We start from the raw sequence: 27552 nt of genomic DNA, 5'->3' as shown, positions 1-27552 counted from the left end.
AGACCTGTCGAGGTTGCATATAAATCAATGGGAGAAGTCCCAATGATTTTATATGTGTGCTGGTTTTCGTTCAACACCCCAAAGTTTTCAGAATTTTCAGGCAAAAATCGGATGAAAAATCGGAAGAAATCGTGAAAAACTAGTTTTTATTTACTGCAAAGAAAATTTTCGGAAAATGTAATAATAAATAAGTGTAAAAAACCCGAGAGGATTTGATCAGAGTTTGTAGCAGAACATATTGAGATAAATTCGGACTTTGATAAATAACCCCCTTAGAGTGGAAATCCCTTTTTACTCAAAATATACAAAAAAAAAATCAGTGTATTACAGTGCAGACAAACAGGTTAAATTTAGGGGCCATTTATTAAACATTGACTTTATCTGGTTATGGTTTTTAAGGAGAAAACTTGAATGTTTAGTGGAAAAACTGGAATTTTTAGAGATTTATTGTACCCCAAAGCTGCTAAAAACCTGAATCTGATAATACTCCATCTCAAATCTGTTGAGGTCATGTAGAAGTCAATGGCAGATGTCCCTGAAGTCGTTTCTTGATATCGTGATTTGTGCTGGATAATCCGATAAAGTCAGGGTTTTTGTCTGATACTACAATGTCGAGTTTTCGCAGAGGCAATTTGATAAAGTTAAGCTTTTGGAGAGTTGATTGCACGATTCGAATTGACGTTTGATTTTGTTGCATCGTTTATTCCTGAGACCTTTTCAAGTGGAATTATTGATAAATAAGTTTGTCGACTTTTTTAATAAATAAAAAAATTTGATTATTTGGGTTTAAGTAAATAACCCCCATAATGTAGGTGACTAGTGATGGGCAAATCTCTCCCGTTTCGCCGAAAATTCCCAAATTTCACGCACAATTAGCGAAGCGGCGACAAATTTGCAGAAAATCGTGAAATCAGAAAGTTCACAAAAAAATTGTGAAATTCGTACGTTTTCACTAAAAATTCATGAAATTTGAACATCTTCCCAAAAAAATCTAGCAATTCGAATGTTTTCACTATAAAATTGAGCAATTCGAACGTTTTCACGAAAAAATCGGAAATTGACGCCGGCAAATCTTCACTGGCGAATTTTCTCTGGAGATTCGCAAATTTATTTGCTGGCGGCAAAATGCGGGAATTCGCCATGAATTCGTGCCAAGCTAATTTATTCGCCCATCACTATAGGTGACATGAATGGGATACTTTCTTCTATATCACTTACTGGATTCTTGATAAATGGTTGTAAGGCATGGCTATATGCAAGACAAGTCTCTGCAGTGAAGTTTACTAAATATGTCTGTAGTGTATACATTTGTATTGATAATGTTTATTAGACATTAGAAAATATAAATCAATACACCTGTGCAGTGACTTGTAAAATGGTCTGTAGGACACTCTGTTATTGTTTTATCTTTTATGGTTAGAACAAAGGAATTGCAATACAGGCAAGGAAAGCACCCAAACTAATGCAAAAGGGCACCCTGTTTTTTAAAATGCAAAGCTTGATATCCAGGTGCAAGAGGTGTATGGCGTGCACACAATTTTGGGGATGAAATTGAAACAAATTAGCTTGTCTAGTCAGCTTGGAACACAGTGAGCCAGGCTTTGGGGGTTCCAGCTCCCAGTTTACAAGCAAACAGAAATGAGAAGTGAGTATTAGGGTGGAGATTTACTTTAGAACACATGAATGCCTTTATTTAAAAATGTTCATTAAAAGGTGAGCACACTTAGGGGCCGATTCACTAACTTCGAATAAAGGATTCAAAGTAAAAAAACTTCGTATTTCGAAGTGTTTTTTGGGCTACTTCGACCATCGAATGGTCTACTACGACCTTCGACTACGACTTCGAATCGAACTATTCGAACTAAAAATCGTTCGACTATTCGACCATTCGATAATCGAAGTACTGTCTCTTTAAGAAAAAACTTCGACCCCCTAGTTCGCCATCTAGAAGCTACCGAACTCAATGTTAGCCTATGGGAAAACGTCCCATAGCCTTGCCTAAGTTTTTTTGATCAAAGGATATTCCTTCGATCGTTGGATTAAAATCCTTCGAATCGTTCGATTCGAAGGATTTTATCGTTCGATCGAAGGAATAATCCTTCGATCGTTCGATTGCACTATTTGCACTAAAATCCTTCGACTTCGATATTCGAAGTCGAAGGATTTTAATTCCCAGTCGAATATCGAGGGTTAATTAACCCTCGATATTCGACCCTTTGTGAATTGGCCCCATAGTATTTTATTATCATTTTTTTATGAATTTTATTAATTTATATAATTTCACCTTTGGGGGTACTGTTTCACTGGAGCCTTGGGAAGAAAAAAATCCTTTTACCTCAACAGAAAATGACAGCTCCAACTTGTTTATTTAAACATGTAGATTAAAAAGGTTCCCTGGAAAATAGAATGTATTCCTGCAGGGTTTATATTTGCATTGTTAGCAATGGCTATCCATTTAGAACTCTTCTAGAGAGAATAGATATTGAAAATAGACTGTACTGAAAAAACAAATTGATTTCTTCAATTGGTTCATTTAATTTCAGAATGCAACTATAGCACGTAGCAGCTGATTATCAATTTAAACGCAGCATCAAATCCTTTTTCTTACAATAAAAGTACAGTAAAAATAAAAAATCCTGTACAATTTAATAACTTTTTATATTGGTTTTTAAAATTGTTTCCGTCAGGATAAACCCTTTTAACTATAACAAAACACAAAGAACCCTCCAAATGCAGACTGTTATCCTAACTGGAATTTGATATGTTAAATGGCATGTAAAGGCAAAAAAATAAAATCCCATTTTTACTTTCTTTAATGAAAAAGAAACCTATCTCCAATATACTTTAATTAAAAAATGTGTACCGTTTTTATAAGAAACCTGATTGTATTTTCCCTTCATTTACTGCTGTGGATATGAATTGTCAGATGGTCCCTAACTGCTGAGCAGGGAAACAATCATACTTATGAACAGCAGGGGGAGCCCCACCTTACTTCCCAGCCATGCAGAACTCAAGCAGCTTTGTTTATGACGATCCCTAAGCAGCCCAGACCACACTGAGCATGTGCACAGTCTTAGTCTTGCAAAGATGTATAACAAAGTTACAAGATGGTGACCCCCTGTAGCCAACTTTGAAAGCATAAATCATTTGTTTGATTAGGCTTCTGGTGCAGTAAGTTCATGTTTATATTTAGTATACAAAATACAGCATTTCTAGCCTTATTCTATTTTACACTTTACATGCCCTTTAAACATCAAGCAATTGATAATAGTCTGCTAGGTCCACTTTTGGCATTAAAGTTCAGATATGACAGTGTGTTGTATGTTTTTTCCTCAGGGGACCCAAATTCAGTTGCAGAATCAGATTTGCCATCCAATATTTTTTTAGAACCAGATCTGCACCTCCTTTGAATTAATATTCACTGTTTAGGAAGAAATTTCAAATTATTGAGGGGAGAACCGAGCCTCACCCTAAACAGCATGGCAGTTTTGGGTCCTAATCCATAGGTTAAGAATTGCCGAGTTATGGAATTATGATTACATTATGAAACCCAGCTACAAGCTGCAGTTGGGAACATTTAAATACAAGAAGTGACTTTTGGCTGGCCCATAATATTATGTTATTGTGGACATAATTAAGTAACTAATTTTAATTGAACATATTTTAACAATATGTTTAGGGGGTTATTTACTAAACTCCAAATGCAAAAATCCAGAAAAAATTCACGAATTTTTGGGAATTTATTAAACCCTGAGGATGGAAAAGTCCGAACCTGAAAATCCGGCATCTCAGACCTGTTGAGGTTGCAAATAAGTCAATGGGAGAAGTCCCAATGATTTTTTGATGTACGCTGTTTCGTGCAATAACCTGAAGTTTTCGAATTCTTCGGGGGAAAGATCTGAAAAAAATTGTGAAATTCGTGAAAATCAGATGAAAAAATCTGAAAAAATCATAAAAAATTTAAATAAGCGTAAAAAAACTAGCGGATTTGATCGGAGTTTATAGCAGAAAATATTGAGATAAATTGGGACTTTGATAAATGACCCCTTACTGTAACTAATTGTGCTTATTTTAACATGAAACCATGGACTTTATCTGCATTTTTATCAGGGGCTTTTAGACGCATTCGCCAGCCAACATTCGGTGCAAAAACAAAGGCAGGGAAGGGAATATACCCTGTGAACTATGGGCCTTAAGAGTTTTTCTTTTGTTTTAAGGAGCAGGCTTTAAACTATAAAAAAGGGAAGACTAATTGAGAAGGGGGTGGGAAGGATGATGGAGGGGGAAGTGTAGAGGGGGTGAAAGAGAAATACCAGCAATGCCAAATTAATCCTAGAATTCAGCACCTTTATTGTTTTTGAAAAGGTCACCGAAATTTCATGTTGCAATGATAGAACAGAGCTGATACTGAGTGCATGTAATCAGATTTAAAATCCATATCGCTAGTCAGAGAATGATGCACAAATATCCCCCATACCCAGTCTCCCTGTCTCAGTTCATATAATGACTTACAACTGGCTCATGCGCAAGGTTTTCTAGGCACCTGCTCAGTATCCCATTATTGCTAAAGACACAACTGTTAGGAAACACCTTTGATACGAACAGATAGAGAGACTGAGTTTTTATTTTTTTATAACTCTTTTGGGTTCAATGAATTGACTTTATTTTTCATTATCTATCTGTGAATTGTGGAGACTTCTATTTGATGTATTTTGGTTGCTCTTGATTCTTGATGAATTTCTATTCATTTCTTTTAGATATGGTTGGACAGTTTTTAATTTTCTTTTTTTTTTTCCACTATTGTTTCTATTTACATTTGCATGTGTTTTAACATAAAGCAAATCAAGAAAATCAATATTAATTGCAAAACAAGTTAAAATCAAGATGTAAAATAACATAAATACTATTGATTCAAAGGGTGACCATTAGAACTTTACATATACCTCTGTTGGTGTGTGTGATCATCTTTACCAGTTTGTCTAAAATAGGTGGTTTTCAGTGGGCTGATTTCATTATTATTGTATTGGGTAGCTTGTTAGCAATCTGTTGAGATAACGACTCCTGGGGGGTTCAGTTGTGGTTGATTGTCTTTGATTTTCAGTGTTTATAAGTAATCGTTCCGCTTCCTGGTAAGGATGCACCGAATCAACTACTATCCCTGAATCCTTGGTGAAAGATTTGGCCGAATACCGAACCGAATCCTTATTTGCATATGCAAATTAGGGACAGGAAAGGAAAAAATTCTTCTTTTGTGACGAAAAGTCACGGTATTTCCCTACCTGCCCCTAATTTACATATGAAAATTAGGATTTGGATTCGGTTCGGCCAGGAACGAGGATTCGGCCGAATCCGAATCCTGCTGAAAAAGGCAGAATCCTGACCGAATCCCGAAACTGAATCCTGGATTCGGTGCATCCGTACTTCCTGGACAGGTTCGGTACCTCTTATTAGTTCTGTTTCGTACCATGTGGTGTGTTGGAAGGTTTGTATCTGGTTAGATGTCTGATTTTTGGTGGGAGACTGTTTACAGGGTCAGCCCTACCGGGGCTGATGTCTCAGCGCCCCCCCCATGCCTAAACCCTGCCGCAAATCCCCCTCCGGACCCCAGTTGCAGCCCCCTTCAGCATTACCCACCTCCCCCGTATGTGCATGCGCGTACCTTGTTTTGATGCGACCAAGGCCGGAAACAGAGATTGTGTGGCAAGGGCAAGGAGCGGGTCTGGGCTGGCAGGCCCCCATGAGTCGGGGCCCACCAGGTTTTTTCCCAGCGCCCCGCTGGCCAGTCCGACCCTGACTGTTTATGAAAGTAAACCAGGTATTGAAGAACCTTTTAGTGTTCTTTTTCTTCGTTTGAGTTTCTATCCAATCTAAGTGAAAGATGTAGTGAAGTTTTTGTTGTACTAAGGAAATAGGTGGAGGGGGTCTGTGAGAGCCTTTTTTGTAAAATGGCTTTCCTAGCGGCCAAGTTTTTTATTATAAAAAAATGAAAATGACTAAAAAGAGCAATAAAATATTTTTCTTTGGGTTTAATGGCCTTCATTTTATTATTTTATTTTATTGATAAGATCTGTGCCAGGTTTAGTAGTGGCTAAAACAGATTGTAACCTTTTCTGCTCTTTGACTGTCATGTTTGTTGGAAGTTGTGCTTTAAGACTAATGGAAGGGTTATATTGACTTAAAGGGGCACATTTATCAAGGGTCGAATTTCGAGGGTTAATAAACCCTCGAATTCGACCCTTGTAGTTAAATTCTTCGACTTCGAATATCGAATTCGAAGGATTTAGCACAAATGCTTCGATTGAACAATAAAATCCTTCGAATCAAACGATTCGAACGATTTTAAGCGATCGATCAAAGGATTTTTATTCGATCTAAAAATATGTTACAAAAGTGCTGGGGAAGGTCCCCATAGGCTAACATTACACCTCGGTAGGTTTAAAGTGGTGAAGTATGAAGTTGAAGTATTTTTTAAAGAGACAGTACTATCGAATGGTCGAAATGGTCAAATAGTCGAACGATTTTTACTTTGAATCGTTCAAATCATTTGATTCAATCGAATTCGATCAAATTTGACCCATTCGATGGTCGAAGTACCCAAAAAAATACTTATTATTCACTCGAGCTTAGTAAATCTGACCCAAAGTGTCACTATCTTGCCCTACTCTTACAATATTTTCCCGCTATACTGCTATTCTCAACCCCTCTTACTACAACTGCTGGTCTGCAAGATCCCATCATATTCATGGTCCAAAAACAACCACCATCAATCTTTGGATCCAATAAATACAGCACTGTATATGTCCATGGGATAGACATTACATTTTCAGTGCAATGATGGACCTTCAAATCTCTACAACACCTAGCCATTTTCTTTCTCCATCTGTTATTATGACTTACTTGCTACCCCTATTGACATTTCTTATACTTGCCTTACTTGCCATTTATAAAGATCCCATGTGTTCAACAGGGAATGTAAAGATAATATCCACCTGCAAGTAGAATATATAAATTTCCCCTTAAATAAATATCACAGCTTGCAGGGCAGGGCACAATTATGTGTTTATTAGTGACGGACAAATACATTTGCCAGGCATGAATTCGCAGTGAATTTCCACATTTCGCTGCCAGCAAATAAATTCACGAAACTGTTGTTGAAAAAAAACAAACACTCATTGACTTTAACGCGGGCGTATTTCGCAAAATTATTTAACGTTTCTTGAATTTCGCAGGAAATTCCCTAATTTTTCTACGAAACTGGATAAATTTGCCCATCACTGGTGTTTATATATTACTATAATTATCGGAATTCATTTTTATACCAAAGAAGCCGTTCTCAACTAGCTTCACCCTGACTTCACCTGCTTAACTCAATCATCACCCAGGCTTCGCTGGATACACCTAATCCAAAAATGTATGGAATCAGCCAAGTATCAAATCCAGTACAAATGAGTCTCTGCATCCAAAACCTAAAATGCAGTTTAGTGTACAATTTCAAACATTCATGGACTGTGATTAAAAAATATGTTACCATCTTTCTTCCAATATTCTTTTAACATAAAAGCTGTTGGCTTTAGAACACCTGAGATTACCTTGTGCAGGCTCCCTTTGACTTTCAGGGGAAATGCCTGACACAACCAATACTGGGAAGTTGGCAAGCGTATTTCCACTACTTTTCAGCCAGCTGAAAGTCTCATGTGCTATCAGCTTAAAGGGCATGTAAAGGCAAAAAAATAAAATCCCATTTTTACTTTCTTTAATGAAAAAGAAACATATCTTCAATATACTTCAATTAAAAAATGTGTACTGTTTTTATAAGAAACCTGACTGTATGCAGTGAAATTCTCCCTTCATTTACTGCTGGGGATAGGAATTGTCTGACGGTCCCTAACTGCTGAGCAGGGAAACAATCATACTTATGAACAGCAGGGGGAGCCCCCGCCTTACTTCCCAGCCATGCAGAACTCAAGCAGCTTTGTTTATGACGATCCCTAAGCAGCCCAGACCACACTGAGCATGTGCACAGTCTTAGTCTTACAAAGATGTATAACAAAGTTACAAGATGGTGACCCCCTGTAGCCAACTTTGAAAGCATAAATTATTTGTTTGATTAGGCTTGTGGTGCAGTAAGTTCATGTTTATATTTAGTATACAAAATACAGCATTTCTAGCCTTATTCTATTTTAGACTTTACATGCCCTTTAAGGGTTGTTATATATTTTTGCCTGAATAATACACATTTGGTAGAATTCTAACCTTGTTAGTAACTCAGAGTAATTGAGAATCAGTCCTATATATAAAGGGGACAGTTGCAGGTAGAAGAATAGAGTTCTTGGTGTGCCCCCTATGTGTAGTTTACACTGCATAAAATAATTTCCCATACTTATCTAAATCAAATGGCTTTAAAAAGTGAAATTCGATGACTAAAGTGTCACTATGTCGCAAAATGTTTTGATTATTCTGACTTTTTAAATTATTTTTGTTTTTCAGTTACTGGATTTTTAATAAATTAATACCTTACCATGAAGACAGAGGATGTGCCGTCATCCTGCCGAGAACACTCTCCATTCCTTGGCCTTGGTTAGTAAATCAATGAATGAGGATTAGCTGTGTGTGTGTGTTGGTACTCACGGAAAAGTAATGTGGCAACACATTTCCAATTACATAGGACTGACCACATAGCAAATATTATAGATAAATTTAATTATTGTCTCCTTATAATTAAAGTGGTACCAAGGGCAGCACAAAAACCCATTCTCAACTGGCCTTCAGGCTAGGCCCCTTCGCCTCTACTGCTTTAAGACCTATGGGGGTAGCCCATTCCCAGCTGCCCCTGGCCATGTGACTTGTGCCTGCACTTTAGGATCTTAGATCTGCCAGGCAGCTGTTATCTTGTGTTAGGGAGCGGCTATCTGGTTACCTTCCCATTGTTCTGTTGTTTGGCTCCTGGGGGGAGGGGTGATATCACTCCAACTTGCAGTACAGCAGTAAAGAATTATTGAAGTTTATCAGAGCACAAGTCACATGACTTGGGGCAGCTGGGAAATGGACAATATGTCTAGCCCCATGTCAGATTTCAAAATTGAATATAAAAAAATCTGTTTGCTCTTTTGAGAAATGGATTTCAGTGCAGAATTCTGCTGGAGCAGCACTATTAACTGATTCATTTTGAAAAAAAAAATTCTCATGACAGTATCCCTTTAAAGTACAAGTAAGATCATGTACAGCAATGTCTATGGTCAGTGCAGCCTTGTAGCACTCTCATGTTTTATAACTAATAATAGTCATATTTCTGCTTGACCTTTCTGAACTTGTTGATCTCATTAACCCAGGTTGTCAGTTACAGACATACAGTCTACAGAGCCCTCCAGCTGTTCATGTTTTAACAATATCCCAAAATGCAGCAAGGGCACTCTTATATGTCCAAATATATGTACCTGATTTCTGCACCATGTGACAGCTTCATCACATCTCATTTTGTGTCACCCATCGTTGTGTACATAATAACACACTTATTTTCTTTTAATTCCGCCCTGGCCAAGTAATACTTTGTAGAAAATTTGAATGTAGTCTTGTTGTTATACAACAACACTGAAGACACAGTGGGGCTCATTTCTCAACACTGGGCAAATTTGCCCATGGGCTGTTACCTATAGCAACCAATCAGATTGCTGCATTCATTGTCCTTCTTGCAGCTGGCTTTAAAAAGCTAATAACTGATTGGTTGCTATAAGTAAAAGCCCATGGGCAAATTTGCCCAGTGTTGAGAAATGAGCCCCAGTGGGCAAATTGTGTTTTTCCCCCACAGTGAGTTGCATCTAAAACCAATTTCATTAAAGGTACTTGTGTCCAAATTCATTCTTCACACTTCTGTTCCGAATCGTTTTCTGCTCTGCCTATTGACACAGCGTACTCAAGGAATCCTGGAGCTACCTCTTGGTCAGGAGGTGACAGTGTTCCCTTTAGAGCCCTGCATCAATTGCTGCACTGCAGTTGCGCCTAAAGAATCAGGTGCATGCCGAACACCTGAAATTACACCAGGTAGACTTTAAAAATATTTAGCCCAACTGCATCCAATTTGCGGTGAAGTGCATGAGCAGTTGCATCTGTTTTGGTGAATCAGGCATTTTTGTCACAGTGATCCTTTCATACAAAATGCATTTTTTTTTTTTTGCTTTTCTCGTATTTTTATTCGCAGTAAAATTTTGCAGCAGTTATGCAAAAAAAAAATGTTGTTGATGGCAGCAAGCGGAATTTCGATGCAAATCAGTGACGTAACTAGATATTACGGGGCTCCACAGCAAATTTTTTTTCAGGTCCACTAGAGGTTGACCTGTTTTACCATTATTTATTGAAATTGTCATGGGGCCCCACCTGCAGCCTCTGGGTCTGCTTCCTCTGTAGTTACGCCCTTGATGCAAATACATACCTAAAAATTTCGCTCACCACTGATGTTGCATTAATTTTAGGCTCTGGCCAATCAATGCTATGGAGGGAATTTGGAGGATGCAGTCTTGTTTAATTCCTGAGCCTGTTTCTATTCTGTGTATTATCAGGCAAAACTGTCTTCTCCCAAACCCTACCTGTTCCTTTTGGTTTGCATCTCCTTTTTTGGGATTCTGTCCTGATTTTTGGTGCCCTTGAAATCTTCCGGACATGACTAGATCATATCACAACATCCATGATGCAAACTCTCTGACATGTATAATTTTTTGTAAATAAACTAAACTAGTCCTAAACTGCATTTCCTCACCACACTCATGTCCACACTATCAGTACTTCCATTACTACTTCCAACATTGTCTGAGCTTTTTTGGGGCCTGAGTTTCCTTGCTCGTTTAGAAATAAATTACTCTTGCTTTCAATATTTTATTTCTTTTTTTTTATTGTCCCCTTTACTCTAGTAGATACCTGTAATAGGGTAATGCAGCAAACCAGCTATCCCTTTAAACACACACACACACACACACATATATATATATATATATATATATATATATATATATATATATATATATATATATATATATATAGTTCAGGTGTGTATCCGCACTCTGACTTGTCCAAGTGGGTGCTATATCAAAATATGATAAATAGCGATAAGGAAGATAAGCACTCCAATATTACTGGTCAATAATCATTTATTCCACTGTGCATACCAACGTTTCGGTCCACGTTTGGACCTTTATCAAGATAAAGGTCCAAACGTGGACCGAAACGTTGGTATGCACAGTGGAATAAATGATTATTGACAAGTAATATTGGAGTATATATATATATATATATATATATATATATATATATATATATATATATATATATATATTCCTGTGCATACTGTTCTATCATGATTTTACCTTTACTGAATTAATGTTTTGGTTCTCTCCTTGGTAAAGATCCCCAGGCAAGGACAGAAATGTTGATTCAATAAAGGAAAAATCACGATGGAATGTTTCCAGTGTGCACAGGCTTCCAATTAATTGTATTAATAATATCCTAATAGTACCTGGGCATCTATATTATAGAGGTCTCGAGCATCATGGTTAATATAGAGAAATATGACATTAGTAGAGCAAGGTGACAGCTAGTAAGGATTATGCAATAGTTTGTAGGATAGGCAGTCCTACTTAATATAATTAATGAGCCTATTTTGCTTCAAAACCGCCATTTTGCCAAACTATTCATTAGTGTCACTTTTTAAAGCACATCAAATACATGAGACGTTGCTTCTTACTTGGATAGGTTGCATCACAATGACTCTAAGAGGTTAATTATCTGGAAGAGTCAATAAGGCACTCCAGTTGTGTTTGCAATGAAGGCTGGCTTTGTGAAGGTCAGGCTAAGCAGAGTGTGTACATAGGATAGTCTCTCTGCCTCCACATTTCAAGTGCTTCATCACTTCACTTTGAAGAAGTGCCAGCGATGAACGGCAAGAGATAAAATCAGATAGAACTTAACATGCTTTTATTTCCTGTTCTAAACACACACTGGAAATTGGATCCCTGGAAGAAAAGAGATTGGATTCATCTATAGTGATGTATAGTTATGTGGAAAAATAAGTAAAGAGCTGGGATACCCCAAAGGAAACATGGGCAACTTCTTCCAGCAACATAATCGGCTCTGTTTTAGTCTGGGATTTGTGTGCAGTTACATTCTTGTGCTTTTTCTATGAAATGATTTGCCTTTCTCAACCCCATTTTCCCAATAAACTATTCTACTTTTGATTCATTACATCCCTAGAGTTCTCAAGCTGCTATTCATGCCAACATTTTTCCACACTGGTTGAATATCTGGGTTTGTATATCACCTTGAAAAGGACAGTATTTATAGACCCTCCCATGATCCTATTGAGTCTTAGTCCGTCTTTCCATACTGGAAATGTTGTTTGTCAATGACTCTTCTCATTGTGTAAATGGACCATTGATAGCTGAGTAAGTTAGAGAATCAACAGCTCCTTCTCACTTGCTGAAAGGATCCACTTATTGGATGATTGCCTGTCTCTCAAATCACTCAATACTTGCCTGTTCAACCTACAGCTGATAGGTCAAAATAAGAAGGTCACAAATGTATAAGCACTGTTAAAGTCTAATTCTGGCCTTAAGGAAAACTAAACCCTAAAAATGAATGTGGCTTAAAATGCCATATTTTATATACTGAACTTATTGCACGAGGCTAAAGTTTGAGCTTGTCAATAGCAGCAATGATCCAGGACTTCAAACTTGTCACAGGGGGTCACCATCTTGGAAAGTGTCTGTGACACTCACATGCTCAGTGGGCTCTGATTGGCTGTTGAGAAGCTAAGCTTAGGGCTCGTCACTAATTATCCAGCAGAAAATGAGCTTCCCTGGCTGTAATATAAGCTGATGCTACAGGTTTGCTGATTATTAAATTCTGATGCTAATTGCACTGGTTTCTGTGCTGCCATGTAGTAATTATCTGTATTAATTACTAATCAGCCTTATATTGTGACATTTCTATTCTATGTGTACTGTATATTGTGAGTGGGTCCCTAAGCTCAGTAAGTGACAGCAGCACAGAGCATGTGCAGTGAATCAGCAGAAAAGAAGATGGGGAGCTACTGGGGCATCTTTGGAGACACAGATCTTTACTGCTAAAGGGCTGTGGGCTGGTACAGAAACCCAAAACATCATGTACAAAATTTCTAGCTACTTCTTTAGTTACGCTTTAGTTCTCCTTTAAGGATTCTATAACAGAAGGATGCAATTAAGAGATTAAGTAGATATTAATTATAGCCCCATATGTAAAAGTTTTCCCAGGTGCAATAAACCATAGCAACCAATAGTATGTTTGCTTTGAAACAGGTGACCAATAAATGCTACATGCTGATTGGCTGCTGTGGGTTACTGCTCCTGGGTATACATAGGAGGTTATTTATCAAGGTCCGAATTTATCTCAATATCGGCTGCCACAAACTCCGATCTAATCCGCTCGGGTTTTTAACGCTTATTTATTATTACATTTTCCCAAAAATTTGCTTTGCGGGAAAAGCTCTGATTTTCGCTCAGAAAACATCATGAAGTTGCCTGAAATCCCAGACACAACCAAAAATCAATGGGACTGTTTCCATTGGGGATTATTTACTAAATTTCAAATACCTGAAATTCCCCAAAATCCGAAAAATTTGTGATTTTTTTTATAAAATCAGACTTTTAAAAACCATGAATTTTTCAGAATTTATCAAACCCTGAGGGCTAAAAAGCCTGAATATAAAAACATCTCAAACCTGTCGAGGTTGCATAAAAGACAATGGGAACAGTCCCATTGATTTTTGGTTGTGTCGGGGGTTTCAGGGAATTTCACTCTGTTTTCGGAGCTTTCGGGTGATAATTCCGAAAAATTCAGAGATTTCGGGGGAAAATTCAAGAAAAAATCGTGAAAATCGGCTTTTCCCGCAAAGCAAATTTTTGGGAAAATGTAATAAATAAGAGTTAAAAACCCAAGCGGGTTAGATCGGAGTTTGTAGCAGCCGATATTGAGATACTGTAAATTCGGACCTTGATAAATAACCCAATTGACTTTTATGCAACCTCGACAGGTTTAAGATGCCATGTTTTTATATTCAGGCTTTTTAGCCCTCGGGGTTTAATAAATTCTGAAAAATTGGTAATTTTTTTTAATAGTCAGATTTTATAAAAACAACACAAATTTTTCTGATTTCGGGGAATTTCGGGTATTTGGAGCTTAGTGAATAACCCCCATAGTGTAATTTTTTACATAATTTGTATTGTATTATTACCACTAACTGGCTTTTAGTAATCAGTTATTTGAAGCCATGACTGAGCTGAAACTCCGGTATAATTCCAGGTCACAAAATGAATGAAGTCTGTGCTGGCTGTGGCAACACCATATCAGATCGGTTCCTGCTAAGAGTGAATGACAGATCGTGGCACGAATGTTGCGTAAAGTGTGCTGCTTGCCTACAGATACTCTCTGGGACCTGCTACTACAGGAACCGCCAGCTATACTGTAAGGAGGACTATGAGAAGTAAGTCTTGAATCCAGATATCAAAGTCAATGTTTCCTCTAGCCAAGACTTCCCACAATGACTTGCTTTGTGATTAACAGACCTGGGAAGTAAGAGAATTCTAGGAGCATTCAAGGCATTGTGAGAACTGGAGTCTTGGCTGGATGAGAACTGACTACTGTGACTACTTATTTTTTTCATTGGTACTGTACATGGAGTCAGAACCCGCAGTGGAAAGCATACCAACAGACTTACACATACTGCTTTAAATAGTTATTCCATTTACAAATAACTCGATCAATTATAAATTGATTTGATGTGTATTGGTAAGTTACTTAGAATTACTGTACATTTATTTCTTATGCAAGAGAACATGAGTTCTTTGTTCTGCTACACTGTACTGAGAGTCAGAACCAGAGAGGACCCTTCCAGGTTCTAATTTGCATATGCAAAATTAGGGTTCAGATTCGGTTCCGTATTTGGCCGAATCTTTCACAAAGGATTCAGGACTTGCCCAAATTCCAAAACAATGGATTTGATGCAACCCTACTTAGAATGACATTCCTCTGCCGTAAAACTCATAATGCTCGTGTCTAAGAGCCCTGGACTGAATTTGTAGCCTGGCAGCAGGGCAGTCATCAGGGGGGAGAGTTGTAGGAGGCCCCGAAGGTAAGGGGGGCCCCGGCCACGCCACACTTGATTAGCCGGCCCCCCATCTGAGTCAAAGCTGCTGACTTTGGGAAGGCATGGACGTTTAAGGGGCCCTGGCCACCAATTTTCTTATAATGTGTGTGGGGGGGCCCCGGCCACCAATTTTTTTTTCTCATGTGGGGTCCTAGCCACCAATATTTTTTAATGGGGGGGCCCTGGACAGAAATGTTTTTTTATGGGGGGCCCTGACCACCAATATCTTTTTCTTTTCATTAACATGTGGGAACCCTAGCCACCAATATTTTTTTGGTTTTTTACTGTGTGGTGGGGAGGGCAGACCTGTAGGTGGGGCTTGCGGTGGGCGCAGCCCAGGGGGCCCAGAAAAGTTTGTCGTATGGGGCCCTGTGATTTCTGATGGCGGTCCTGCCTGGCAGTGCAGAGTATTGGCATTCCCCTGATCAGGTCAGTGCTGCACCCTAATATTACATCAGTGGCTTTCTTAATAAAGTGGAAGGTATCAGATCTATTAATCAACCTTAAAAAATATCTCTGAGCCTCTACCAGTATAGGTAATTTTGCATAATAAAATAAAAATGTCATTCTAAGCAACATCCAAATATACATTTATATATATATTATTTATGATTACATTTTGAAAGTGATTTGTAAATACCAGTATAGCTAGAGGGTCAGGAGCCACAGACCAGTATAGGGGCCCAGGTATCACTGACTGTACTTGCTCAAAATAAAGACTGATCAGTGGGAACCTAAGGATAATCTACAGAAAATAATAATACACAAGTATGGGACCTGTTATCCAGAAAGCTCCGGTAGACTCCATTTTATCCAAATAATCTAAATTTTTTAAAATGATTTCCTTTCTCTTTGTAATAATAAAACAATACCTTGTACTTGAGCTAAACTAAGATATAATTAATCTTTATTGGAAGCAAAACCAGCCTATTGGGTTTATTTAATGTTTATATGATTTTCTAGTAGACTTAAGGTATGAAGATCCAAATTACAGAAAGATCCCTGATCCGGAAAACCCCAGGTCCTGAGCATTCTGGATAACAGGTCCCATACCTGTATTGATATTTTATCCATCATGTTTAAATATCGGGGTTTTCAGGGATACAGGACATCTGGTCCATTTTCTTTAAAAACTTTGTTGTTTCCCGTGAACTGTGGGGTCCTGTCTTGACCACAATTTTTATTAGCCAGGAAAATATAGTTTTATATGGTGTGTAGCTCTGGCCAACCCTGTTTAAGGAGAAGACCCCTTCCCATAGAGCTTTTTAGTTCAGCCAGAAGCTCTGTAGCCTTGCCAAATGTAGCCGTGGTTCCCCCTTTGGCTATAGCAACGCAAACTGTTAAAAAATCACAAAGATCTAACGAGGAAAGATAGGAAATTGAGACATTTAAGAATTTAACATGTTAATGGAAATATTTTCTCGGTATGTAAGGAAAGTTTCCTTTCCCCACAATGTCCTGCACATTACTGTGATTTTTCTTTGTTACGGGTCTGTTAATAACAGAACATGCACCACATTTTTTGGGAATCAGAGGCATAGACGGAGGGTAAATAGCTACTGCCATATCATACCTCCCAACATTTTGGAAATAGAAAGAGGGAGAAAACGATATGCTGTGGAGCGTGGCAATTTTTTGACAACACCCATTTTTGTGGCCACACACTCTAACTACCATGTTCATTTTACAAAATGTGGCAGGTTATGAAAGTAACTTTTCTGTGGTTTTTATGTATTCTTATAGTTTTGCTTATGAAGGTGAATTGCCCTTTAAGCTGCAAGTCACAGTTTCCCCAGGAGACCTACTTATCATAAATTGTTACTATGGTTTCTTTGCTTATCTTAAATTGTAACAAATGTATCTGAGTGCAGCTGCCACATATTCTGGGCTCTCTGCAAAAAAAGCCAATTAATTTAGAAACTTTGTATCTTTTTCTGGCATCAGTGCAGGAGATCAAAGAGAAAGCCAGGACATTTCAGTAATAATCCGGGACTGCGGGTTGAGCTGTCGGAATTGTCCCGCTAAAAAGTTGGCAGTTAGAAAGTAAAGGAAAGGAAGTATGCTGTATTGCTTCAATGATTGGCATAGTCATAACCAGCAGAGACAGTTTTCAATAGCAATTTTATTTACAAATAACTTTCAAATTACTGAAAACATATAATCAATGTGTATTAGGATGTTGCTTAGAATGACATTTTTCTTTTGCAAAATTGTATATTTTTTAAGTACCATATCCTATGTCAGCCAATGACATAGTTTGAGGACACACTTCTGCACTTCTACAGAACGGCTTCTGTATTTCTGGATTCTATTGGATGGTATATACTTGGTAATATAATTATTAAACCTTTCTTTCAGAGTTCCCTGTATCCATATGTCCATGTTTTAATGGAGCCACATTGTTAACCTGTATTATTGCTATACCTTCAAAAAATGTGATTAGTCTTTGCATGTGAAGCAATCAGTTCCTCATTTTCTACTTTTGCATTCTTGATTGCTACTTTGTAACACTCATCGTTGTATGTCCTCAAGGACATATAGTATAGTGGCAAGTAGAGCCTCTTGTAGACTGCCAGTCCACATAGGGGCTACCAAATAGCCAATCACAGCCCTTATTTGGCACCTCAATTGACTTTTTCATGCTTGTGTTGCTTCCCTCTCTCTTACATTTGAATGTAGCTCATGGGTAAAAAAGTTTGGGGACCCCTGCTCTAAAGCAATACTGGTTGCAGGCAGGGTATATACTGCGTACTGAGCTGGTACTAGATATGTTCTATGTAGTACCTTTATAGAGGTTTCTCGAATAGAGACGCAGGTGCGCAATGAAATGCTTTTATCCCTCAGCTAAACCCCTTTCTTCTCGTTGGTGCCAGTCCCAGGATTTAACTTGGCATCTGATAGAACATGTAAGATCCATGAATGCCCAGACTGTGCCTTATCATAACCAGTCAACAGAGGGGAAAACACAAGCACGTGGCTGCATGAAAATATTTGAAAGATTGTTTTTTCCTCCCTCTTTATTGCTTTGAAGGTCTAGTTTAGATTTCTTAGATGCGGGGGAACTGTCAGAGAATGTTTGATTGTCTGTGCCTCCTCCCACATGGATATACTTTGAAAACTTTTTTTTTTATCAGACACTGGACCAAAATAAAACTATCTGTGCACTTATTTGAACATCAAAATGATTGTTTTTCTTTTCATTGTATCTCCAAGTTGCCTAGAAGGTATTTCTTCTTGTCATGCGGGTATATAGTATACTGTATAAGCGTGGGGTGCACATGATTTTTCTTTGGTGAATAAGATGAATATCCCAATAAATTAATATTATTTCCACACATCTACATTAAAGTACCTTTGCCTCAGGAGTTCTAATATTTGCTATATGTTCGGTGTTGTTAAGGATCACTAGATTCAGGGCCGTATTTATGTATAGGCCTCCGAGGGCCTGCGCCTAGGGCGGCACGGTTTTGGGGTGCCTGTTTTTTTCGTTGTTTTAAACCCTCTCCACCATGGATTTCCATAAGAAATACGTTGACGTTGAGGGGGTGAGGGGTAAGGGGCGTCAATTTTGACGCTGGCAAAAAGTCAATGGGCGTCTGTTAATTGACAACGGCGTCAAAAAAGGCGCCGGCATTGGAACCGGCGCTGGTGGTAAATTTTTTCCACGCCGGCGAATTTTCGCAGCAAATTCGCAAATTAATTCGCCGGCTGCGAAATGCTGAAATTCGCTGCGAATTCGCCCATCACTAGTCCACAACAATCCATACTGTAACAAGTTTTTTAACTGTCCCAGCGGTACTGTTGTTCCAGGCAATCCATCATTATCAAGACTTGCCAGAACTTGCAGCCCTTTCTATTTGCAACAGGAGCGGAGCCTCTGCTTCTCCTACTAACTTGAGGGGATCTATAGCTGACCTGTACAATTAAAGGGACAGTACGTCTCTGAAAACACCTTTGCTAAAAATTAACAAAATAAATAGGACTTGTGTTGAAATTACATTTTACCTATTGTTTTAGTTTAAAAAAACAACATATTTTCCATTTTTCCCATTATAAAGCACTAATTTGAGAGTTAGACTATTTACACTGAACTTCTCCCTTTCTTTATAAATAGGGCAATTTGTACAAAGCTCCCTATCTACCATTGAACAAACCTTTCCTTTCTTGAAGCCACAGCTGTTGAGCAGCTCATTATCAGGGGCTTCTGTGTGTGGACTGCTAATTATCAGCTTCTCTTCTTCCAGGAACCAGGAAGTGTCAGGAAGTGCTAACGTGAAACTGGTTTCATCTCTGGCTTACTTCCAGAAATAACAGAAACCATAGGTATTTCTTAATTAAAACAATAGGCAAAAAGTATGTTCTGCACAAGTCCTATTTTCCTGTTAAAAAGTGGTGTATGTTCCTTTAAGTTGCCTCCAGTTCGGCCAGTGACAGTACCTCCAGCTCTCTCATATTACCAACGAAGCTTTTTGCATTTGCAAACATACATTTTATACTGGTGTCAGCTTGTAATTTGTGTAAATACAACCGCTATTCCTCCCTTCCATTACTAATACTTCCATCAACTTCTCTAACTCAATTTTCCCTTGCTATCCCCAAATCTTCATTAAACCTACCTTCTACAGAATTACTCACCGATTTCTCCCACATGCCTTGTTTAAAATCTCCTGCAACCTTCAGCTATCGTCTCCCCAAAGCAGGTAAAACATTGTCAATGAGGTGCAACCTATCCCTGGCAAAGAACATCTAAATGATTGTAAGTCAGCCAAGTTCTCCAAAATCCCAAATCTCTCCTCCTTACACCAGTCTCTTGCATTAACCTCCCTAAACTGTTGATCCTTCCTAATATTGCAAGTGGCAGAGGTAATACCACTGAGAATACCACTGAGATAGTCATTTTTATTCTTTGGAATAAGATATAATTTTCAGCTATGAAGGATAGTTTTAGGCTTTAGTACATGAAAAGGGTGTTAACAACCTGGCAAAATTAATAAAGAATCTCAATTGTATAGAAAGGCTGGCCACGCTGGGATTATTATGGGGAATATAAAATATATGTAGTGTAAGTGGACCATTTAATGAATCTAGTTCTGGTTATTCACCAGCAGAGGACAAAGGGCACCCCTTGATATTACTAAAATGTAAGGGTTTCATTTGTTTTAGATAACAAAAATGTTATCTAAAATATGTGAAAATACTACTTACAAAATGTTGAAGTGTGTTATAGCAGATACAATGTCTATTTTATGGTTATTCACCTTTCAATTAACTTTTAGAATGATGTTGAGAGTTATATTCTGAGATAGTTTGCAATTGATTTATATTTTTTATTATTTGTGGTTTTGGAGTTATTTAGCTTTTTATTCAGAAGCTCTCCAGTTTGCAATTTCTGCAGTCTGGTTGCTAGGGTCCAAATTCCCCTAGCAACCATGCATTGATTTGAATAAGAGACTGGAATATGAATAGGAGAGGCTTGAATAGAAAGATGAGTAATAAATAAATGTGTAGCATTACAAAGCATTTGTTTTTTTGGATGGGGTCAGTGACCCCTAATTGAAAGCTGGAAAGAAGAAGGCAAATAATTCATAAAATATAACAAGAAAAAACGAAAGCCAGTTGAAAAGATGCTTAGAATTAGTTATTCTAGAACATAAAGATTTCTATTTTAGATTTCTATTTTATTAGGAAACAACATTTCAGGTCCCATTGCTGTTTTGGAATCAGGAGAGATTTCCCCCCGTTCTATAGTAAATTGAAGAGGGCTTCTGATTTCTCTTCCATGTTTCTTTGTATCAGCTAGACTTTGAGTGAAAGTTTGAACATGAGTCATTTTCACCCTCAATACCTATATATATATTCCGATAATCCGATAATGTTTTTGCCACAACAATTTGATCAAGTCGAGATTTCGTAGCGTCAGTCGTACGATTCGAGTTTGGTCAACTTTGTTTTAATAAAAAAAACTTGTGTTTTAGTAAATAACCCACTAAGGGGGTTATGTAATAAAAGGCATAAGGTTTGCCCAGGAGCAGTAACCCATAGCAACCAATCAGCAGGTAGCACATAGCAGTCACCTGTTTATAAGCAAATATCTCATTGGTTGCTATGGGTTACTGCTACTGGGCAAACTTAGTGCCTTTTATTACATATGGGAGTAAGAGTCAAAATTCTGTTTATTAGACTGGAAATTCAGCTCGTCTAGTGCTGAGAGGGCAATTGTAGTGATGCAGGGGGGCTGTAATGTAAGATTCACAGGAGGCTTATGTCATAATACCAAGGATACAAGTCTATTTTTAATTGGGCTTTTATTTGTGCTTTAATAAATTATCTCATGGACTATTAGAAGTGGAGCCCGAAAACTAGATCTTTAAAAGATTATATTAAATACCATCCCATTTTAATAAAGTATTGCATGGAACATTTAAATATAACGTATTGATTGACTTAATTTTTGTTTGACTTCCTACCTAACGCCCTTTTTTTTATATTTTTTGATCCTGCATCTAAGAAATGTAATTAAACATCCCTCATACATGTTTAATGTCTCCCGCTCCGGCTGACGTTATTATATCTGTAATAAAAGACAATTCTCTGAATGGTCCCGTGGGCGTCCTCCTTTGCTCCAGGCGATAGCCCCTGGCATTTAAGCAAGACGGAGCTACACAGGATATTAAGTTTCTTAGTTCTTTGCTGATATACGGAATTAAAAAAAAAAAACACACAAATCCTCCTTCTAGCGAGGGGTTTAGATAGTATAGCGGAGTGGCTGAGAGGCAGCAGCTTGTGTTGAGAAAATGCCATGATTTTTGCTGTTTGGAGAATCATTTTAAATGGAAACTTTCTTGGACTCTGCTCTGCGATATTTGTTTAAGTCTTAGGGGCAGATTTACTATGGGTCGAATATCGAGGGTTAATTAACCCTCGATATTCGACTAGGAACTAAAATCGTTCGACTTCGAATATCGAAGTCGAACGATTTAGCGCAAATCCTGCGATCGAAGGATTAAATCCTTCGAATCGAACGATTCGAATGATTTTAATACAACGATCGAAGGAATATCCTTCGATCAAAAAATCACAGGCAAGCCTATGGGGACCTTCCCCATAGGCTAACATTGACTTCGGTAGCTTTTAGCTGCCGAAGTAGGGGGTCGAAGTTTTTCTTAAAGAGACAGTACTTCGACTATCGAATGGTCGAATAGTCGAACGATTTTTAGTTCGAATCGTTCGATTCGTAGTCGAAGTCGTAGTCGAAGGTCGAAGTAGCCCATTCGATGGTCGAAGTAGCCAAAAAAACACTTCGAAATTCGAAGTTTTTTTAATTCGAATCCATCACTCGAGCTTTGTAAATCTGCCCCTTAATGATCTGTAAATTACCTTTATGTGCTCTAACAAACCTATTGTACAGTATATCTAATGTAACCAATTTATCAGTCGTATAGACCATTTACAGTAGCAATCCCCAAATATGAATTATACAGGAATTGCTACAGTTTTAAATGTTTGTACATTTTAGCCAATCAACCCAGGTGAGAAATATCAACAGTTCACAGCCTGAGTGTATGGCTTCTTCCTTACATTAAAAAGAATTGTTATAATATTTTCCAGATAGTAATATAATAATAATTATATTGATTATATTGGTTGATGCACTAAATACTAAATAGTGCATTAAACACTGCAACAAAATAATAGTTTTAACATTTGTAAATGCCTCCTTGACCCTTTACTAATTACAGTCATATGAATAAGTTTGGGAACCTCTCTTAATTCTTTGGAGTTTTGTTTATCATTGGCTGAGCAACTTTCTTTTAATATTTAACATGCCTTATGGAAACATTAATATTTCAGCAGTGACATAAAGTTTATTGGATTAACGGAAAATATGCATCAAAACAAAATGAGACAGGTGCATAAATGTGGGCACCCCAACAGAGATATTACATCAATACTTAGTTGAGCTCCTTTTGCAAATGTAACGGCCTCTAGACGCCTCCTATAGCCTTTGATGAGGGTCTGGATTCTGGATGTGGGTATTTTTGATCATTCATCCATGCAAAAACTCTCCAGTTCAGTTACATTTGATGGCTGCCGAGCATGGACAGTCTGCTTCAAATCATCCCATAGATTTTTCACTTTATTCAAGTCGGGGGACTGTGACGGCCATTCCAGAATATTGTACTTCTCCCTCTGCATAAATGTCTTTGTAGATTTCCAAGTGTGTTTAAGGTCATTGTCTGGTTGGAATATCCAACCCCTGCGGCGTAACTTCAACTTTGTGACTGATGCCTGAACATTATCCTGAAGAATTTGTTGATATTGGGTTGAATTCATCCGACCCTCGACTTTAACAAGGGCCCCAGTAGTCCCTGAACTAGTCACACAGTCCCACAGCATGATGGGACCTCCACCAAATGTGACAGTAGGTAGCAGGTGTTTTTCTTGGAATGCCGTGTTCTTCTTCCGCCATACAAAGCGATTTTTGTTATGACCAAATAACTCAATTTTTTCTCCAAAATGACTGTGGCTTGTCTAAATGAGCTTTTGCATACAACAAGTGACTCTGTTTGTGCCGTGAGTGCAGAAAGGGCTTCTTTCTCATCACCCTGCCATACACATGTTCTTTGTGCAAATTGTGCTGAATTGTAGAACGATGTACAGATACACCATCTGCACCAAGATGTTCTTGCAGGTCTTTGGAGGTGATCTTTGGGTTGTCTGTAACATTTCTCACAATCCTCCACATTTGCCGCTCCTGCAATTTTTTGGCCTGCCAGACCTGGGTTTTACAGCAAGTCAGCCTGTTTCCTTCCATTTTTCTGATTACATTCCTTACAGATGAAACTGACAGTTTAAACCTCTGTGATAGCTTTTTGTAGCCTTCCCCAAAACCATGATACTGAAAAATCTTTGTTTTCAGATCTTTTGAGAGTTGCTTTGAGGATCCCATGCTGTCACTCTTCAGAGGAGAGTCAAACAGAATCACAACTTGCAATTGGTCTCCTTAAATACCTTTTCTCATGATTGGACACACCTGCCTATGAAGTTCAAGGCTTAATGAGCTAATCCAACCAATTTGGTGTTGCCAATAATCAGTACATGCATTCAAATTAGCAAAACTACATGGATACCACATTTTTGCACAGCCAGTTTTTCACATTTGATTCTATTTCATACAACTAAATACCGTTTCGTTAAAAATCTTTGTTCAGAAAAGACCCTAGTACTCAGATGTTTCTGGGAAATGAAAGACATACCGCTGTTATCTTTTTTGTTGAAAGTGGAGTAAATTATTATGCAGGCTGAGAGGGGTTCCCAAACTTTTTCATATGACTGTATATATATATTAAGATTCTCTGTCTCCTAATTAAATCCCCTAAGCATCTAAAGCTGACCATACATGCAGTGGTGTAACTAGATATTAATGGGCTCCACAGTAAATAGTTTTCAGGCCCCTAAAATGTCTAGAGGTTGACCTGTTTTACCAATATTTGTTGAACTTATAAATTAATTAGGGTCTCATGGGGCCCCTATACCTCCTGGGCCCCCCTGCAGCCACAGAGTCTGCTTCCTTTGTAGTTATGCCCCTGCATACATGGGTTGGTAAAAGCTGGCCCTTGCAGAGCAAGTTGGCAGTTTATCAGTCCAAGTATGTGGTTCTGCCTTATCAATCAATGAAAAACATCCAGATGTCCAGTCACTTTGACAGGTTTGAAAATCCGGTCTGGTGAGGAATGCATTGTGCATTGAAGTGGTCCGATCCTACAAGTCTTTGAAGCCCCTGTTTATGATCTGCTTGTTGGCCAAATGATTTGTTCGTCCAGATTTAGTCTACCGTATTGGTGACCAAGGTAAAGATTTGCTCCAATGGATCTTACCATGCATCGTTACCATATATTTCCCAGCTTTAGCATCACTCTTGTGTATAAAGATGTGCCGCAGCCGCAGCTTAATTTGTGCTCAATGATTATTAATATTAGTATCTTCCACGCAAAAGCTAGATGGGGAGGAACATTTATCAAAGGTCGAAATTTCGAGTTCTTGTGAATTTTTTAAAATAAATTCGAATACACTTATTTATTAAAGATCAAATATCTAAAACTCGACAAATATAACCGACCCGAAAACTACAATCGAATTTGAATTGAATTCGGCTAAACTCAAATCGAGTTTTTTCTCCTAAAAAAAACTGGTCACTGGACCTCTCCCATTGACTTATACATGAACTCGGCAGGTTTTAGGTGGCGACTAGTCGAATTAAAATTTTTTGAGGTTTGATAAATCTCGAAATTAAAATTAAAGTTCGAATCAAGTTTGGATTATTCACAATTTGAATTTTTTATACATTTTATAAATATCCCAGTCTGATTAATACTGGAAATATTCTGGTTCCTATAGATATCTGTGCAGCCATGCAGTTGCTGTTATTTTATTATTATTTTTAAATAAATAAGAAATAATAATAACAAATGCTATATATTTTGAAGCACACAGTTCCATCAAAGCAATATTTATACATTTCACTTCTCTATTGCTGGGAAAGGGCGAGAAAAAAAGTAACAAAAATGAGCTAAAAGCAATCAAATCCTCACATTTATAGGATTATTGTGGTCGTTATTAAAAACCTGCTGCTATATTGGTAATTTTGTGCTTCTGCAGTATGAATTAATAGTAATTATTCCATTCTTAGTCTAGATCCCACTAAATTGCCAATTTTAATACTTAAAGACGCCTTCTTGTTTTGGATGTGGTGCCGCTCTCATCCTTGTATTTCCCAGAGGGAGAGACTTTTATTAGCATCCGGCAGCAATAAGAATCCCGGCAAAGGATTCTGGGGTATTTTAATAAAGAAGACAAGGCTGTGAAATGCAATCAAATGTCTGATCAGATTACCTGATGCCTCAGAGTCACAGATCTCATAACCATCGGAGGAGCTTTTCTTTCCTGAATGTTCAGTAACAGAGAAGGGAAGGGGTTCTGCTCACTATAGTGTATATTAAGGCAACTGGCTTAGACATTTTCCTAGGGGTTGTACAAGCTTCCAGTACCCAACCTGCCAACAACATTGTGTCCATTACCTAAATAATAAGGATATGTTATTCTGTAGTACAAATATATAGAGAGCCTGCAAACATAATGTAAGCTTCTCTGGCTTTTCAGTTATTTCATTGTTTATTTTATTTACTGTACTGTTATATTATTTTTAGATTATAATAACTGCCAAGTTTTGAAAGGAAGGAAGGAAGGAAGGAAGGAAGGAAGGAAGGAAGGAAGGAAGGAAGAAAGAAAGAAAGAAAGAAAGAAAGAAAGAAAGAAAGAAAGAAAGAAAGAAAGAAAGAAAGATTGTAAATACGTATAGTGGGTATAAGAAGGTTAATTATCATGATAGATAGATAAGTGGAAAGTGATAGGTGAGACCAAGCCAGCTTGTTGGCCCGGCCCTGTTTTCTAACACCTACTTAGTTCATCAGAGCAGGCACAACTGGGAAGTTGTAAGGTGCACGTATAGGCACAGGAACTTTTGTTAATTTATTATTTATGCAGTTTTGAACTTGTTGTCTTAAATTATCCCTCCAGAGAGAGAGAGAAAGATAAGTGAGGCAGAAAAATAATAGGCTGACAGAGAATAGAGATGGACAGAGAGATACAGATAAAAAAGCTAGGGATGGTAGATGATAATAGATAGAGTCAGAAATAGATAGAGATATAGATCAATAGATAGAGAGTGAGAGAGAGAGAGAGAGAGAGAGAGAGAGAGAGAGAGAGAGAGAGAGAGAGAGAGAAAGGGATAGGCAGCTATCAATACACTGATAGACAGAGGGACAGACAGATATATAGATATCCCTATAGAGAGAAGAGAGTGGGAATAAAATAAAAAAGGCGTGACATTTAAATGATAAGCTCTTGGAGAGGGTGTCCTTCTCTCTACAATACAAACTTTAGATATACAACCATATAAAAAAGTGACAGACAGATGTATGGCTGGAGAAAGGAGATGAAAAGGCAAAAATAAAGAGAACAATGAAAAACAATAGAGATGGATAGATCATCTGAGAGATTGCTATAAGAGTTATCCTATGTCTTGTTCTGCCCCTGTGACTATACAGACAGGCAACCACAGTACGTACATAGGAGTTAGTGGTACAGAGATAAACATAGGAAGAGAGGCAAGTAGGCAGACACAGGTAAGCAGACACAAGTTAGCAGACACAATTAAGCAGTCACAAGTTAGCAGACACATGTAAGCAGACACAGGTAAGCAGACACAATTAAGCAGACACAGTTAAGCAGGCACATGTAAGCAGACACAGGTAAGCAGATGCAAGTAAGCAGACGCAAGAAAGAAGACACAAGTAAGCAGGCACATGTAAGCAGACACAGGTAAG

General features: G+C 37.9%; 1 protein-coding gene across 1 annotated transcript in view; it reads left to right on the top strand.

Annotated features, from left to right (window-relative positions):
* Positions 1 to 27552, top strand: part of lmx1b.2.L (LIM homeobox transcription factor 1, beta, gene 2 L homeolog) — a 44652-nt gene that overhangs the window by 5013 nt on the left and 12087 nt on the right. The window contains exons 2-3 of the mRNA XM_041587214.1: positions 8488 to 8577; positions 14323 to 14503. Coding sequence (XP_041443148.1) covers positions 8520 to 8577; positions 14323 to 14503 — 239 coding nt within the window. The 5' untranslated portion in view covers positions 8488 to 8519. The remainder of the gene's footprint in view (positions 1 to 8487; positions 8578 to 14322; positions 14504 to 27552) is intronic.

This window comes from Xenopus laevis, chromosome 3L, assembly GCF_017654675.1.
Source record: "Xenopus laevis strain J_2021 chromosome 3L, Xenopus_laevis_v10.1, whole genome shotgun sequence".
NCBI classification, from domain to species: domain Eukaryota; kingdom Metazoa; phylum Chordata; class Amphibia; order Anura; family Pipidae; genus Xenopus; species Xenopus laevis.
This window is presented reverse-complemented; position numbering and strand designations above follow the sequence as displayed.